Below are 16,884 nucleotides of genomic sequence, written 5' to 3' on the forward strand. Positions count from 1 at the left end.
TTCTTAAGTCAAGAGTCTCTCCCGTTCTGGACAATAAATCAGGTTCCTGGGATGGTGGTGGTGGTGTTACAGGGGCATGTGTGTGTGGGGGGGGTGGGTGGGAGGTGGCAGTCCTTTGGTCATATGAAATTGGGGAGTAGACCCAGGGCTGTAGCTGTTCTTTATGTAGACTCTCACCCTCCCCTCAAACTTTCTGCCCTGATCCTTTCCAATTTTTTGTGGAAAGAATTAGCTCTCTGTTCTTCTTTAATCACCTGTGGGGGCTTTTAGATTGTGCCTTTCGCTGTTAAGTCTACTACTACTCTTCCATCTGTTTGTCATACAAGCAACATTAGTTGAAATTTCCTTTGTATTTTGTTTGCCTTTTGGACTCTACACCTTTTAAAAAATTTATTTAGCTGTCAAAGGGATGACATGCTTGTGTGTGGTTAATTTTCCATGTATTCTAATATATTTTTATGGTTTTTAAATGTTTAGTTCTTTAATCCAGTTGGATTTTTAAAAATATATATGAAGTAGGATGCTAATTAAAAATTTTTTTTTCCAAATGGATATCCAGTTGTCTCAACATCATGTATAGAAAAAACAATTTGAAATGCTATCTTACATTATTTACTAAATTTACATGCACGCACATATACATACATACATATATCTGAGTTTGAGTCTGACTTCATTACTGTTTCAGTTGCTGTCGTTGGTCAATTGTAGTATGATACAATTTTAATTGCTACAGTTTTGGAGTGATTTTGGAGTTATTTTTGAGACAAGATCTGGCTGTGTTGCCTAGACTGGTCTCAAACTCCTGGGCTCAAGAAATCCTCCCATCTCAGCCTCTTAAAGTGTTGGGATTATAGGGATGAACTTGCCCCTGGAGTGTATTTTGACTGTGGCCATAGAAGTTTCTACTCAGATCTTCAAGAGAACCTACTTTGGGGTCAACAGGTGACTGACAGCCGGCTGCCACCCCTTTGGACCTACCATGTATTCACGTCAATGCCACATATCTCTTGAGTTGCCTCCAGATAGTGGCAGAGCACAGCAAGAGTACTAAACTTGTTCTTTCTTGCTCAATGCAGAACTCCTTTAATGGGTAACTTTGGCTTGAGGAACTTCTCATTGGCCTGGTTGAGACTGTCTTAGAACTACAGTATAGTTGAGGCTCTTTCTACCCAATATTTCCCTTCCTTCCTTTTACAGAAGTCAGACCTGCACCATAGTTTGAAGGCTCTCTGCCAATTCCTGAGCCTCCCCACTTTATCCTTCACAAACATTTTCCCCAGTAAATCCCTTACTGGCATCTGCTTCTCTGAGGGCCAGAACAGACAGGTGGTTTACCAAGACATTTCCCCGTATCTAATCCCTTATTGGCATCTGCTTCTCTGAGGACCAGAACAGACAGGTGGTTTACCAAGTGGTGCAAGAAAACAGACAGTAAGATGGGGTTTGGGGAATGGCTTACTTGGTCCCTGGCACAAAGGAGCCATTTAAGTCCTGATTTAGCCAGCAGTGACCTAGGAAAACATCCCAGAGAAGGGGAATCCTCCTGCCCATGCAATTCAGGCATTTAAAAGATACAGGGAATATGATGCCTACAAAGAGAGCAGAGCTGGCCAATTGTTACTAAGACAAGTAATGCCTTGTAGATGGATAATGAGAAACAGAGCACTTAAACAGTTAAAGGCTAAGTGTGGGAGCCAGGTGGCTTCTTTGGAGCTTAACAGAGAAGTTTTTATTTCCTGCAGTGGAAGAGCAGAAATGGGATTTTATAGTTTCTGAGCTCTAAAGCTATCTGAATGCTCTGCATAGGGAGATCCACTATGTAGTCAGGGCCCTGGTTGGGGAAACCAGCCTGAAAGTTTGAACATAGGATGGGTGCCCCTGAGAATTTTGGCTCTGTAGATACCTCTGGACACTCAAGAGCTTGCAGAACTGGCTCATACCTCCTAAGAAGAGCAAGTACTTCCCTCGTTACAGAAAGACCTCTTCCATAATTGTTCTCAGTTCCTCTCCTGGCTGCCAGGCCATGGTAATTAGAGTTACATCTAGCATAATCTGCCTAGGAACTGTTGGCCCTGATAAGAAAGGAAAAATTACACACTGAGGGAATTGAAATAAGTTAGCATGACTATCAGGAACCAGAGAAGTACACTTAGGATTGGATTTTAAGGGTGTTCAATTAAGGGGACTGGAATTTAAGATGAGATAAGCAAGACTTCATGGACTTGGGGTTCATTTTTACGACAGATTTAACCTCAGCAAGGACTCCCAAAGTTAGCTTTTCATAGCCTGGAAAAAGTGATGGCTTTGAAAAAGTGGGAATGAATTCACACCATGGCAGCTTTTAACTTGTGGAGAAGCTATTTATTTTATATATAAATAGGTATGCTATTTATTTTGGCATACCTATGTGGTTACTGTTCACTTATGAGTCCCAATTGTTTTGTAACCATTTTTTTTTTTGAGACAGTCTGATTCTGTCGCCTAGATTGAAGTGCAGTGGTGCAATCTTGGCTCATTGCAACCTCTGCCTTCTGAGCTCAAGCCATCCTCCCACTTCAGCCTTCTAATTTTTGCATTTTTTTGTAAAGATGGGGTTTCCCCATTTCACCCAGGCTGGTGTTGAACTCCTGGACTCAAGTGATCTACCCATTTTGGCCTCCCAAAGTGCTGGGATGTACAAGCGTGAGCCACCACACCCGGCCTGTTTTGTACTGATTTAAAAAGTGTTTTTTAGGCTTCACATGGTGGTTCATGCCTGTAATCACAGCACTCTGGGAGGCCAAGGTGGGAGAATTGCTTGAGCCCAGGAGTTTGAGACTAGCCTGGGCAACAGAGTGAGACCTCATCTCTACTAAAAGTTAAAAAAAAAAATTAACCAGGCATGGTAGTGCATGCCTGTAGTACCAGCTACTTAGGAGGGTGAGGCAGGAGGATCCCTTGAGTCTAGGAGTTCGAGGCTGTAGTAAGCTATAAATGCGCCACTGCACTCCACCCTGAGTGACAGTGAGAGACCCTGTCTAAAAAACAAATAGTGGTTTTTAGATGATCATCTGCAGATATTTTTGTTCTTTCCGTGTATCCCTTTTTAATCTCATCACATTGATTAGGACATCTAGAACACGTTGAGAGTAAGAATGGTGATTCTTGTTTTGTTTCTGACTTTAATGGCCATGTTTCCAGTATTGTATACATGTTCCTAATTTTTGATACATATCACTTATGAAGTTAAGGACATTTCCTAATATTCTAAACTCTCTAGGAAATGGATATTGAATTATAAAAAATGTCTCTTTTTAGCCTGGGCAACAGAGTGAGACTCTGTCTCTACAAAAAGAAAAAAAATTAGTTGGCTTGCTGGTGCATGCTTGTAGTTCCAGCACATCAGGAGGCTGAGGCAGGAAGATTGCTTCAGCCCAGGAGTTTTAGGCTACAGTGAACTATGACTGCCACTGCACTCCAGCTTGGACAATAGAACAAGATCTTGTCTCTAAAAAAGAAAAAGAAAAAGAAAAACAGGGCCATTTTTTGCATCTGGTGACCATAGGGTTTTCTTTTAATATAATGACAATTTATAACTGTTCTCATAAATGATAATGATCTATAAATTTTTATGCTTGCTTTTCTTAAAAAAAAAATCATCTCTTCTAGGTTGTGAGTCCTGGGCAATTGCATTACATTTTATAACCACAATATAAAAGCATTTATAGTCAACAACTCAATTTTGGTTTTCATGAAACACTGGGTATTTTTCAATGCTTCCCATCACATGCAGGATAAAGTCAGAGTTCTAGGTTTCATATTCTAAACTCCCGCACAATCTGACCTCTACTTACTGGCTTCTTCATCCATTGATAAAACTGTCCCTATTCCATAAGCTGCCTTTCCCTTTATAATCATCCTTTAAAGCCAGCTCAAATATTAGCTCTCTATATTGAAACCCAATTCAAATTCCACTTCTTAGAAACCTTCATTTTTCCTTCTAGTTTACCTCTTCTCTCACTATCTTAATAGCATGACCTTTTAAAAACCTTTTAGAGTGCTCATCAACCTGCCTTTCATTAGTTAGTAACTCTGTATTAGAATATATTTAAGTCCTTGAAGGAAACAAACTATTCCACGGCAGAATACTGTGCTCATAACAGGTAGTTTTAAAGTTTTTATTACATTAAAATTAATTTTGTAAATTTCAGTTATATTGAAACCTCTTGCGGTGATTTGAGATATGCTTGAGATGGCAAAACTGGGATTGCTTTAAGTATTACTTCTACAAAAGTCACTTATTCCAAATTTTTTTTAGGTCATTTTCCCTATATGTTGGTTGATGACTTCATTCTCATATTTAATGAAGGAGACCTATCTCTCTCTCTCTCTCTCTCTCAACAGGGTCTGGTTCTGTCACCCAGGCTGAAGTGCAGTGGCACAATCACAGTTCACTGCAGCCTTGAATTCCTGGGCCCAAGTGATCCTCCCACTTCAGCCCTCAGCCTCCCAAGCAGGTGAGATTACAGGTGCACACCACCACGCCAGGCTAATTTTTAAATTTTCTGTAGAGCATGGTTTCACCATGTGGCCCAGGCTGGTATTTAACCTCTGGGTTCAAGTGATTCACTTGCATTGCTCTCTCAAAGTGCTGGAATTACAGGATGAGCCACCACACCCAGCCCATCTTTATTTTTAAAACTATTTTGTCGAACAGGCACCATGGCTAACACGTGTAATCCCAGCACTTTGGGAGGCCGAGGTGGGTGGATCACCTGAGGTCGAGAGTTCAAGACCAGCTTGACCAACATGGAGAAACCCCATTCCTGCTAAAAATAAAACATTAGCTGGGCGTGGCGGCATATGCCTGTAATCCCAGCTAATCGGGAGGCTGAGGCAGGAGAATTGCTTGAAGCCAGGAGGTGGAGGTTCCAGTGAGCCAACATCACACCATTGCACTCCAGCCTGGGCAACAAGAGCAAAACTCCATCTCAAAAAAAAAACCAAAAAACTGTTTTGTCCCTTTCAGTTTCTATTCATGTAACAGATCCTATTGTCCTCACAATCCTTGGGCTGAAATCCTTAGTCATAACTGCTTCTCTCTTTCCTTCACTTTCCATTCACTTCCCCTATCTGTGTTAAGTTCATCCATTATTCCTTATATTTGCTCTGCAACATCTTGATATCTGCCCAGCCCGCTTTTTCTGAATACGCTCTCTTCTCAGAAGTGAGCTCTTGGTAATTGTCTGACTAGTTGTTTATACCAGGTTTAGGGCTACCAGATTTAGCAAATAAAAATATAGACAATTGTCTGACCAGTTGCTTGTATCAGGCTTATGGTTACCAGACTTAGCAAATTAAAATATAGGACATTCAGTTAAGTTATTTGAACTTCAGATAAACAAGGAATAATTTTTTAGTATTGCATGGGACATACACTGAACATTTGTTTATCTAAAATTCCAACTTAATTTGGCATCATTTTATCTGGCAATCTCAGTCAGGTTTAACACCTTTCCCAAGCTGAGCTTGTCATTTCCTCCAGAAAAACACAACCTTAAGGACAGGTAATGTCCTGTGGGCCAGACATCCTTTGCCCTATGCTGAGAAAACAGGTTTGCAGAGAATAAAAACAAAGAAATAAACATTTAAAAAAGCAGTCATGTGGAAAGAAGCACAAAAGAGAGGCCATGAGACTCCATATTAAGCAGAGAGGAAGAACTGCCTTGTTCTTAATGACTTGTTAGTCCTCATTCCAGTCTACCACAGGGTGTGACGGCTTCCATAAAATAAATTCATGGTCCTGTGATCATTTCCCCTCTTGGCTTTAGCAAGAATCTTTAACTAAAGCAGCTCTCTTTTCATTTCCACTGTCTACCACTCTAGTCTCAACTGTCATGAGCCTGGAATTTTGCAAAAGCCTAATAAACTTGTCATGATTCCAGTGTCTACCCATTCCTTGTAAGTAACCAAGATATTCTTTCCTGATTAAATGCTTTGAAAATACCATCTTGTACTGACCATCTTGTTTCATATTTGTTAATAAACGTAGCTTTCTAATTTTGGTGAAGAACAAGCACAAGTTTAAGTAGTAAGACTGTGAAATTGGGTTATAAATTGAAAGGCTATTGGCTGTTGTATCTTGTAAACGTACAACACAATGCCAAGTGAAAATGAAGTTGTTAGTCCCTCTATCTGGAATTCTTTCCCAAATAGCTGCACATCTTTTTCCTCTGTTTTATTTAATTCCGTGCTCAAATGTTATCTACTCAGAGAAGCCATTCTGGATCATTTCATATTAAGTAGTAACTTTTCTTTATCACTCTCTCTCTTTATCCAGTTTTTTTGTGTTTTTTTTTGAGACAGTTTTGTTCTTGTTGCCCAGACTGGAGTGCAATAGCACGATTTTGGCTCACTGCAACCTCCACCTCCTGGGTTCAAGTGATTCTTCTGCCTGAGCCTCCTGAATAGCTGGGATTACAGGCATGTGCCACCATGCCCGGCTAATTCTATATTTTTAGTAGAGACGAGATTTCTCCATGTTGATCAGGCTGGTCTTGAACTCTTGAACTCAGGTGATCCACCCACCTCAGCCTCCCAAAGTGCTGGGATTGCAGGCTTGAGCCACTGCTCTTGGCCTTGTTTTCTTTCTTTGTTTTTTTTTGTTTGTTTGTTTGTTTTATTTGAGACAGAGTCTTGCACTATCACCTGGGCTGGAGTACAGTGGCACAATCTTGGTTCACTGCAACCTCTGCCTCCCAGATTCAAGTGATTCTTCTGCCTCTCAAGTAGCTGGAATTACAGGCACCTGCCACCATGCCCGGAAAATTTTTTTATTTTTAGTAGAGACAGCATTTCACTATGTTGGCCAGGCTGGTCTCGAACTCCTGACCTCATGATCCGCCCGCATCGGCCTCTCAAAGTGCTGGGATTACAGGCTTGAGCCACCGCACCCAGCCTTAGTTATTTTTGTTTAAAGTACCTACCACTTTATATGTTGTACAGTTAAGTCCTTACTTAATGTCTTTCATAGGTTCTTGCAAACTGTGACTGTAATATAAACCACATAAAATGAAACCAAATTTACCATAGGCTAATTGATATAAACGAGTTAAGATCCTATGGCACATTTTGGGCCAAAAAAAAAATCACCAAATTTGCAAGTAAAGACCAAGGCATTTGTAATGTTAAACAATGAAGTAAATGTGAGCTGGACAATGTTTAAGAAAGATGAATAAAAACAAGATGATTTATCAAATTATAACAGTTCAGGGTTTTGGGTGGTTGGGGCTCATCCTGGCAGCTCAGTGTGCTAGGTGGGAACTGATACTGGACAGGACAGCCATCCCATTGCAGGGTGTACTCACACAGACATCCACACTCACTCAGACTGGGACCATGTAGACACACCAGTTCACCTAATGTGCACAGCTTTGGGAGATGGGAGGAACCAAGAGTATGCGGAGAAACATGGTTCCCCACATCCCAGTTGCTTCACCTCCAGCCATAGCTCAAAGGGGCCCAGGTACAGCCTGTGCTACTGCTTTGAGAGTGCACACCATAAGCCTTGGCAGCTTACACATGGTGTTAAGCCTCTGGATGTACAGAATGCAAGAGTTGAGGCTTGGGAGCTTCTGCCTAGCTTTCAGAGGATGTATGGAAAAGCCTGGATGTTCAGGCAGAAGCCTGCTGCAGGGGCAGAACCATAATGGAGAACCTCTACTAGGGCAGTGTGGAGGAGAAATGTGGAGTTGAAGCCCTCACAAACTCCTCACTGGGACACTGCCTAGTGGAGATATGAGAGGGCGGCCACCATCTTCCAGATCCCAGAATGGTATATCCGACAGCTTGCACTGTCTGCCTGGAAAAGCAGCAAGCACTCAACACCAGCCCTTGGGAGTGGCTCTGGGGACTGAACCCCGCAAAGCCACAGGGGCAGAGCTTCCCAAGGCTTTGGGAGCCCATCCCTTGCATCTGTCCTCAATGTGAGACATGAAGTCAAAGGAGATTATTTTGAAGCTTTAAGATTTAATGACTGCCCGGCTAGGTTTTGGACTTGCATGGGGCTGTAGCCCCTTTATTTTGGTCGATTTCTCCCTTTTGGAAAGCGGGTATTTATCCAATGCCTATACCTGCATTGTATCTTGGGAGTAACTAACTTGTTTTTGACTTTACAGGCTCATGGTGGAGGGAACTTGCCTTGTCTGAGACTTTGCAGTTAATGCTGGAATGACTTAAGACTTTGGGGAATTGTTTAGGCATAATTGTATTTTGAAATGTGAGAAGGACATGAGATCTGAGAGGAGCCAGGGTCAGGGTGATATTGTTTGGATCTATGTCCCCACCCAAATCTCATGTTGAATTGTAATCCCCAGTGTTGGAGGAGGGACCTGGTGGGATGTGATCAGATCATGCAGGCAGAGTTCTCATAAATGGCTTAGCAACATCCATCCTTGGTACTGTAGAGTGAGTTCTCATGAGATCTGGTCATTTAAAAGTGTGTGGCACCTCCCCTCCTCACTCTTCCTCCTGATCCAGCCATGTAAGATGTGCCTGCTTTCCCTTTGCCTTCTGCCATGATTGAAAGTTTCCTGAGGCCTCCCTAGAAGCCAAGCAGATGCCAGCATCATGCTTCTTGTACAGCCTGTGGTACCATGAGCCAATTAAACCTCTTTTATTTATAAATTATTTAGTGCCGGGGCATGGTGGCTTAAGCCTGTAATCCCAGAACTTTGGGAGGCAGAGTCGGGTGGATTACCTGAGGTTAGGAATTTGAATCCAGCCTGACCAACATGGTGAAACCCCATTGCTACTAAAAATACAAAAATTAGCTAGGCATGGTGGTGCATGCCCGTAATCCCCGCTACTTGGGAGGCTGAGACAGGAGAAACACTTGAACCTGGGAGACAGAGGTTGCAGTGAGCCAAGATTGTGCCATTGCACTCCAACCTGGGCAAAAGAGTGAAACTGTCTCAAAATAAATAAATAAAATAAATAATCCAGTCTCAGATTTTTTTTTAAATTTTTTTGAGATGGAGTCTCCCTCTGTTGCCCAGGCTTAAGTGCAGTGGGGCAATCTCAGCTCACTGCAACCTCTGCCTCCCGAGTAGCTGGGATTACAGCACATGCCACCATGCCTGGCTAATTTTTGCATTGTTTTTAGTAGAGACAGGGTTTTGCCATGTTGGCCAGGCTGGTCTCAAACTCCTGACCTCAGGTGATCCACCCACCTTGACCTCTCAAAATGCTGGGATTACAGGTGTAAGCCACCATGCCCGACCTCAGGTATTTCTTTATAGCAATGGAAGAATAGACTAATACACTCCTGCAGACATGGGAAAAAGTACAGACTCCACACAGACAGTAGGCCTGGCCAGGAATCAATGTTTTTTCCCTCTCAACATTGTAATGCAAATGATGTTGAACAAAACAACGTTATTCAAGGAGCTGCTGTATACTTGTAATTTCCAAACGCTAGAATGTCAGCATTGGAACTTTAGTTGTGTTGTTTGTTCGAGATGGAGTCTTGCTCTGTTGCTCAGGCTGAAGTGCAGTGGCACGATCTTGGCTTACTGCAACCTCTGCCTTCCGGGTTCAAGCGATTCTCCTGCCTCAGCTTCCTGAGTAGCTAGCAGGCACGCCACCATGCCTGGCTAATTTTTATATTTTTAGTAGAGATGGGGTTTCTCCATGTTGGCCAGGCTGCTCTCGAACTCCTCACCCTCAGGTGATCCACCCGCCTTGGCCTCCCAAAGTGCTGGGATTACAGGCGTGAGCCACGCACCTGGCCTAACTTTAGCTGTTTTATTTACTGACACATTCCCTGCATATCTTATAATGTCTTGCACATGTCAAGTGTTGAATAAAAGAATGCTATGCTTGGCTGAACTGAACTAAGAAAGACGCTGATATTCATGCTTTCATCTTAGATCCAAGAACGTAAGATATTCTATAAGAGAAGAAAAAATGATTATATAAAAACTGTACTGTCTTATCTAAATGGTTTTGGCTTAAAAAAAAACAAACAAACTACTGGCTGGGCAGGGTGGCTCATGCCTGTAATCCCAGCACTTTGGGAAGCCAAGGTAGGCGAATCACCTGAGGTCGGGAGTTCGAGACCAGCCTATAACCAATACGGAGAAACCTCATCTCTACTAAAAACACAAAATTAGCCAAACATGGTGTCGCATGCCTGTAGTCCCCACTACTCAGGAGGCTGAGGCAGGAGAATTGCTTGAACTGGGAGGTGGAAGTTGCAGTGAGCCGATATCGCGCCATTGCACTCCAGCCTGGGCAAGAAGATCGAAACTCCATCTCAAAAAAACAAAACAAAAAAAAAAACAAAAAAACTATACTGTGATAGAACAGTAACTTATGGAGTGTGTGTGTGTGTGTGTGTGAAAACAAAAGTCATGAAAAAAAGTTTTAAAAGTACTTGTAATGAGCTAACCACCAAACATGGCACTGAGTTTGATCTGAGTCACTATAAATTAGTTTCCAACATATAATATAGCTGTCACAGAAAAACTTCATTGGAAAGTAGGGAAAACTGCCAACATTTAAATGAAGACAAAAATAAGAAAAGTTCAGACATAAACTGTAGGCTCTTGGTTTAAGCAGAAATGGGGTTCTTATGGTGGTTTGCAGTTAGCAAGCTACATTTGTACTTTGTGTCACTACAGGTTTCTAGAATTTAAGAACTGGCTTCACTGAGGCTGCAGTGAGCCAAGATTGCACTACTGCACTCTAGCCTGCATGGACAGAAGTGAGATGCTGTTTGTAAAACAAAAAACAGTCAAACAAAACTTCATACAATGTTATTTTAAAACTACTGAGGGGAGAGGAAGTGGTAAAAAAGGGAGAACTTAAAACTATCCATAATCCTACCATTAGAAAATTACATTAAATATGATAAGTGACATTCTCCCCTCTGAATCTCCAATTCTGTTACTTGTAGTAAATATCTTATTCCACAAACTCAGATGTGCAAAAAAATAGCACTTTACTTTTTACATAAAATTAGTTCTGAGCCTATAGCAACTCTCTTTATCCTATTAGGTAATTAGGAATTTAGTCTCGGATATTACTGTTACCCTCAGGGATAGGCAAGGGTCTCATGGTTTTATGTAGCACCAAACCCTAATGAGATCTCTTCAGCCACTGAATTTAGTCTACAATGTTAACTGCTGAGGTGTCCATGGTTTCAGACTACATGGTCTCTTCTGGTTCTGGTTCCTCTCCTGCCACTTTTAAAATCAGGAGAATCTTTGGTGAGGCTTTGGAATTCCCAGCTTTCTAGCCCAGCCTCCCTATGGTCCCCTTCTTCAGAGTGCTCCAGAACTCAGACTAGGATTCTGTTTATACTCCAAACACCTTCCCTTCTCTCTCCAGTTCCTCCAGGACACCAAGCATAATCTCAGTGGGTTTAGGTTTTATAAAATTCAGGACCAGAATTGGAAGTGTCTTGCAGACAACTTTGGCTTCTGGCCCTATGACAAACATCTCCCTTGTGGCAAGAGGCCACGAATAGGCCTGACCATCTACTTACAAAGAAGGGGAAGAAAACACTGGGAGGACAAACACAAGTTAATATTCCAAAAATTACACCATAGACTGTTGACAGTTTGATGAGTCTCCTTCCAGAATGTTCTTGTGCTTATAAAGCAAAAATCTCTCTACACATAAGCTTTTCTTTTTTAAGCAAAAAGGGGATTGTACTATGTGTGTGTGTGTGTGTATATATATATACACACACACACATATATATATACATATGCAGTTACAGCTTGCTTTTTTTTTTCACATAGGATAGTGTGGGCATCTTCCTAGAGTGTCCTTATTTTTTTATGACATTGGGTACTGCTCCACTGATGGGTACTCAGGTGATTTCTATTATTTTGCTCTTTCACACAATGGTATATTGTGCACACAGATATACGTCTCTGTGTTATTTTTCTATCATCACTTTCTAGAAGTGAACTGATGAGGTTGACCGAGTGGCTAGTGAATCAATACTCGGGTTTATTTGCAAACTATAGCATAGTTCTGTTTCTCTGCACTACAGGCCTCAGCCAACTGGTGGGTTGGATAGCACATGGTTTTAGAGAAAGAGCCTGAAAATGCATTTCTCAACATCTTAGTCTTCATGCATTTGATAAAGTTGGTGGAGTTGGTGCAAAGATTATTCTAAACATCTCTCTAGCTTGCCTTAGTGAATAGGACTCTCACTATTAGTGTATAGGACGCTCACTATTAGTGTATAGGAAACAATAATCTGGGCTTTACAACTAACCAGCTAAGAGACCCTGGACAAATTGTGTCCCACTTGAGGTCTCAGGTAGATCATTTGTAAAATGGAGATGGGACAGACAGATGATCTCCTAAAGACTTTCTGAAGTGATATCATACATATATCGTATGTCCTCTGTGTTCATAAACATACACTGTCCCGGACAGGTAAGGAGATCTGTCTGTGGATTGATGACAGACTTTGGGCTATATTGACTTTGCTATGCCTCTTCAGTTTCCTACTTTGTATTTTACCAACAGTATAATACATTTGTATTAGCTTGTGTTCCTCCAAAAGCTGACCCAGTGACAAGGGTTCAAGTTTAAGAGGTGTGTGTCTGTGTGTGTGTGTGTGTGTGTGTATAACTGGCTTCATTTTCCATATTAGGAGTTGGGAGTTCCTTTGAAAAACAAAACAGAAAATTTAAGAAAAACATTAATTACAATTTTGAAATTCTACCATTTAAGATGATATCTTAAATAAAAATTATGTATTAAACAGAAAGCAGGATAAAAAATTGTTACTGTTATTAAATAATCTATCAACTGTAGAAAGCAAATAGTTTAAATTTAATCTTTCATTTTCAATTAATCTTTAATATTTCAGGAAGTATATCAACATTGCCTAACATGCTGTTTTACATACAATAGATATATAATCAATGTTTATTGACACAAATATACATATCTTAAAAATCTTTGGTTTAGCCAGCTAAATTTTTAATATTTTATGAACTAGTTAGCCCTGAGTCATGAATTTACCTATTTTTTTTTTTTTTTTTGGAGACCGAGTCTTGCTCTGTCGCCCAGGCTGGAGTGCATTGGCGCAATCTCAGCTCACTGCAACCTCCACCTCCCAGGTTCAATCGATTCTCCTAAGTAGCTGGGATTACAGCCCACCACCATGCCTGGCTAATTTTTGTATTTTTAGTAGAGATGGGGTTTCACCATGTTGGTCAGGCTAGTCTTGAACTCCTGACCTCAGGTATTCCACCTGCCTTGGCCTCCCAAAGAGCTGGGATTACAAGCATGAGCCACCAGGCCCGCCCCCCTCTTTTTTTTTTTTTTTGAGACAGAGTTTCACTCTTGTTGCCCAGGCTGGAGTGTGGTGGTGTGATCTTAGCTCACTGCAACTTCTGCCTCCCAGGTTCAAGAGATTCTCCTGCCTCAGCCTCCCGCGTAGCTGGAATTATAGGCACTCACCACTACGCCCCACTAATTTTTGTATTTTTAGTAGAGATGGGGTTTCGCCATGTTGGCCAGGCTGGTCTTGAACTCCTGACCTCAGGTGATCCAACCGCCTTGGTCTCCCAAAGTGTTGGGATTACAGGTGTGAGCCACCATGCCTGACCAGATTTACCTATATTTTTATGAGATTTAAAATTTTTTTCAGAGATAGAATCCTGCTGTGTTGCCCAGGCTGGAGTACCGTAGCTATTCACAGGCATGATCATTGCACACTACAGTGTTGAACTTCTGAGCTCAAGTGATCTTTCCACCTCAGCCTCCTAAGTCGCTGGGACTATAGGCATGTATCACTGAGTTTGGTGTATTTTTATAAGATTTAAAAAGGATTACACCTTCTAAATTATGACATCCACATACCATTTACTTTTGTATGGAATTATAAGGTGGTATTTTAAATGATGGGAATGAACAATTTGACATGTGTATCAATAACTTCTAAACATCGATTTCAAACAGGTATTAGCTGAAAGTCATGATTCCTCCAGCTCTTATACTAAGAACTTCCATACAGGAGAGCAATATACATATTCAAAAACTGACCTAGTTCAATTTGACAAGTAAATAATTTTTCTATGTTTAGGTAAATTTGAAAAACATACATCATTACTACCTCATCCTAGTTAGAATCTCCTTTATATTTATTCCACTATGTTTATGATTTTGTGACCAATTTGAAAGGCATCATATTATTAAAAGTGTATCAGATTAGCTCCCTCAACTCACTGTATCTAGTAACTGTTCTGAAGAAATAGGCACTGGCTTTGAATATGGCCTGTTCCAGTTTGTGAACAGTTGTAGGCAAGTAAAGTTGTTGGGCAAAGAGGTGAGCCATAGGATGACTGAGGGTAAATTATCACTACTGTATATCAAGAAAAATAAGATGTGGGAAGAGATGTTATAACATATATGACATATCTAAGTTTTTTATATATTTCAGAATTATAGAAACAAAAGTATGTCATCTTTTCTAAGATGTAATTTTAATAATAAATATTTCTTGATTTATAATGTAAATAAGATTAAATGAATATGGGTTACTCTTGAATTAAAAAAATGGCACATGTAAATGAGCATTTTTAATACAAATAATTAGAATATATTTATATATAGATCTACACAATGGTAGATAATGCTAAAACTTTGTTCTATAGCACATTACCCTAGACAAAATAGAATTCTAGAATTCTCTTAAAAAAAATCACTGAGAAGAATTAGATGATGACTGTGAAATAGGTTCTCCCATTACAATACTACTTCTGTCATTCAAAGTTCTGACAACAGTTGTAGCTGGAGACTGAAGCACTTTACGAGAAAGCCTCATTCTTCCATCGGCTGGGTCACGTCCAAAGTATTTCACCTGTGTTAAAGAACAGATCTTCCTTTAAAGTTACAGCACATTGAGTGACATCTCAATTAATAGACATTTAAATTTACATGGTCCCAATAAGGCAATGGTTGTTTTTACTTGTTCACTGAAAGCACAGTTCAGTGCTAAGTGGAGGTATACACTTAATATATATAAATAGTCATTATAAAAAAAATTAGAGACCGGGGCAGTTAGTTGTTCAACCATAATCTGCTATTATACTCATTTGTGCCTTTTTATTCTCACCAGGCTAAGTCCTTATACTGGGGGAACAGTCACAGACACAGTGAATGATTCTAGACAAGGGCTTTGTGAGACTAATTGTGTTATAAACTATACAGGATTATGCTTGGGTCACTTGGATTTTCACTACTGCTCAAAGGACCATCACATTAGTGTTTATTTGGCTTCACCTTGGAAAATGAAAGTCGGGGAAATGTGGAAGGTTTAAAGTTCCTTCTGATGTGAAAACAACAACAAAGAAACCAAAAAATCAACCTTATACAGAGGTATTATATCTTAACACTCATCTCCCCCTGGAGTCTACTGGGACAATAAGACTACAGATTGGGAATAAACTAGAAGCCTTAGTTTCTTAGGTCATGAGTATTAGGCATAAGTAAAAGAGAACGTGGAGAAGCCAAAAAAACCAGCCTGGCATTGACTTCTTTCATCCACTCATAAAGGACTACAAAGGGCCTATTTTGTTATATGAATTCTAGGCCTGAATAACATGGCTCTTACCAAGCTCAAAAACTTTTAGACTTAAGTAGTGGAGAAACAAAGTCTCACCTCCTCAAAGATGACATTCAAGGACTTCAACAAGTTACCTTATCAGAGTTCTTATGTCAGTTTCCAAATCATGGAATCTGCATAGCTAACACTGACATGCTCGTGTATGTTTAAATCCACTAAAGGGGACTACCATTTTGGCCAAACTGTAAGGTCCTTGAGGGAAAGAATTCTGTCTTAAATCCTTAATGAGTCTGTTTAAGCACGTCTAAGATTAAAAATGAAGTACTGCATATAAATAATAAACATCATAGATGGTGACTCTTTCAACTTTTTGAAAAAAATAATGGAAGCTTCAAGAACAATTTACAACTTTAAGGCTAATAGGTGGAATACAAGTACCTGAATTTCTTGGCCAACCTCTAATCCTAGGGCAGTAGGATGTTTAATCTGAAAGAAAACATGTTAATCTATTAGTTGTTGTGCATAATTACCAAGTGTCCATGGAAGTACACAATGTTTTTCCCAAGCTTTGTTTGTTTTTCTAATTTAAAAAATCAGTTGGCCGGGCACGGTGGCTCATGGCTGTAATCCCAGCACTTTGGGAGGCCAAGGTGGGCAGGTCACTTGAGCTTAGGAGTTTGAGACCAGCCTGACCAAGTGGTGAAACACCACCTTTACTGAAAATACAAAAATTAGCTGGATGTTGTGGCGCATGCCTCAAGTCCCAGCTACTCGGGAGGCTGAGGCAGGAGAATTGCTTGAATCTGGGAGGCAGAGGTTGCAGTGAGCTGAGATTGTACCACTGCACTCCAGCCTGGGCGACAGAGTGAGACTTGTCTCAAAAAAATAATCATCATCATCATCCAGCTGAGTGCAGTGGCTTACACCTGTAATCTCAGCACTTTGGGAGGCCAAGGTGGGTGGATTACGAGGTCAGGAGTTCAAGACCAGCCTGGCCAATATGGTGAAACTCCGTCTCTACTAAAAATACAAAAATTAGCTGGGTGTGGTGGTGAGCGCCTATAGTCCTAGCCACTTGAGAGGCTGATGCAGAAGAATTGCTTGAATCTGGGAGGCAGAGGTTGCAGTGAGCTGAGATCACGCCATTGCACTCCAACCTGAGTGACAAAACATGCCAGGTATAGTGGCTCACATCTGTAGTCTCAGAACTTTGGGAGGCCAAGGTGGAAGGGCTGCTTGAGCTCAGGAGTTTGAGACCAGCCTGAGCAACATAAAGAAACCCATCTCTACAAAAAAATCAGCTA

General features: G+C 40.8%; 1 protein-coding gene across 2 annotated transcripts in view; it reads right to left on the reverse strand.

The window, feature by feature from the left end:
* Positions 1-14,474: 14,474 nt before the first annotated feature.
* The window catches only part of PNPT1 (polyribonucleotide nucleotidyltransferase 1), a 50,386-nt gene continuing 47,976 nt past the window's right edge, over positions 14,475-16,884 (reverse strand). For both annotated transcript variants that reach the window (XM_012477257.3, XM_064364128.1), the window contains 2 exons: positions 16,019-16,066; positions 14,475-14,875 (listed from right to left, as the gene is read on the reverse strand). In XM_012477257.3, coding sequence (XP_012332680.2) covers positions 14,717-14,875; positions 16,019-16,066 — 207 coding nt within the window. In that variant the 3' untranslated portion in view covers positions 14,475-14,716. The remainder of the gene's footprint in view (positions 14,876-16,018; positions 16,067-16,884) is intronic.

Source organism: Aotus nancymaae, unplaced genomic scaffold (assembly GCF_030222135.1).
Source record: "Aotus nancymaae isolate 86718 unplaced genomic scaffold, 86718_ANA_hifiasm-v0.15.2.pri h1tg000057l, whole genome shotgun sequence".
Taxonomy (NCBI): Eukaryota; Metazoa; Chordata; class Mammalia; order Primates; family Aotidae; genus Aotus; species Aotus nancymaae.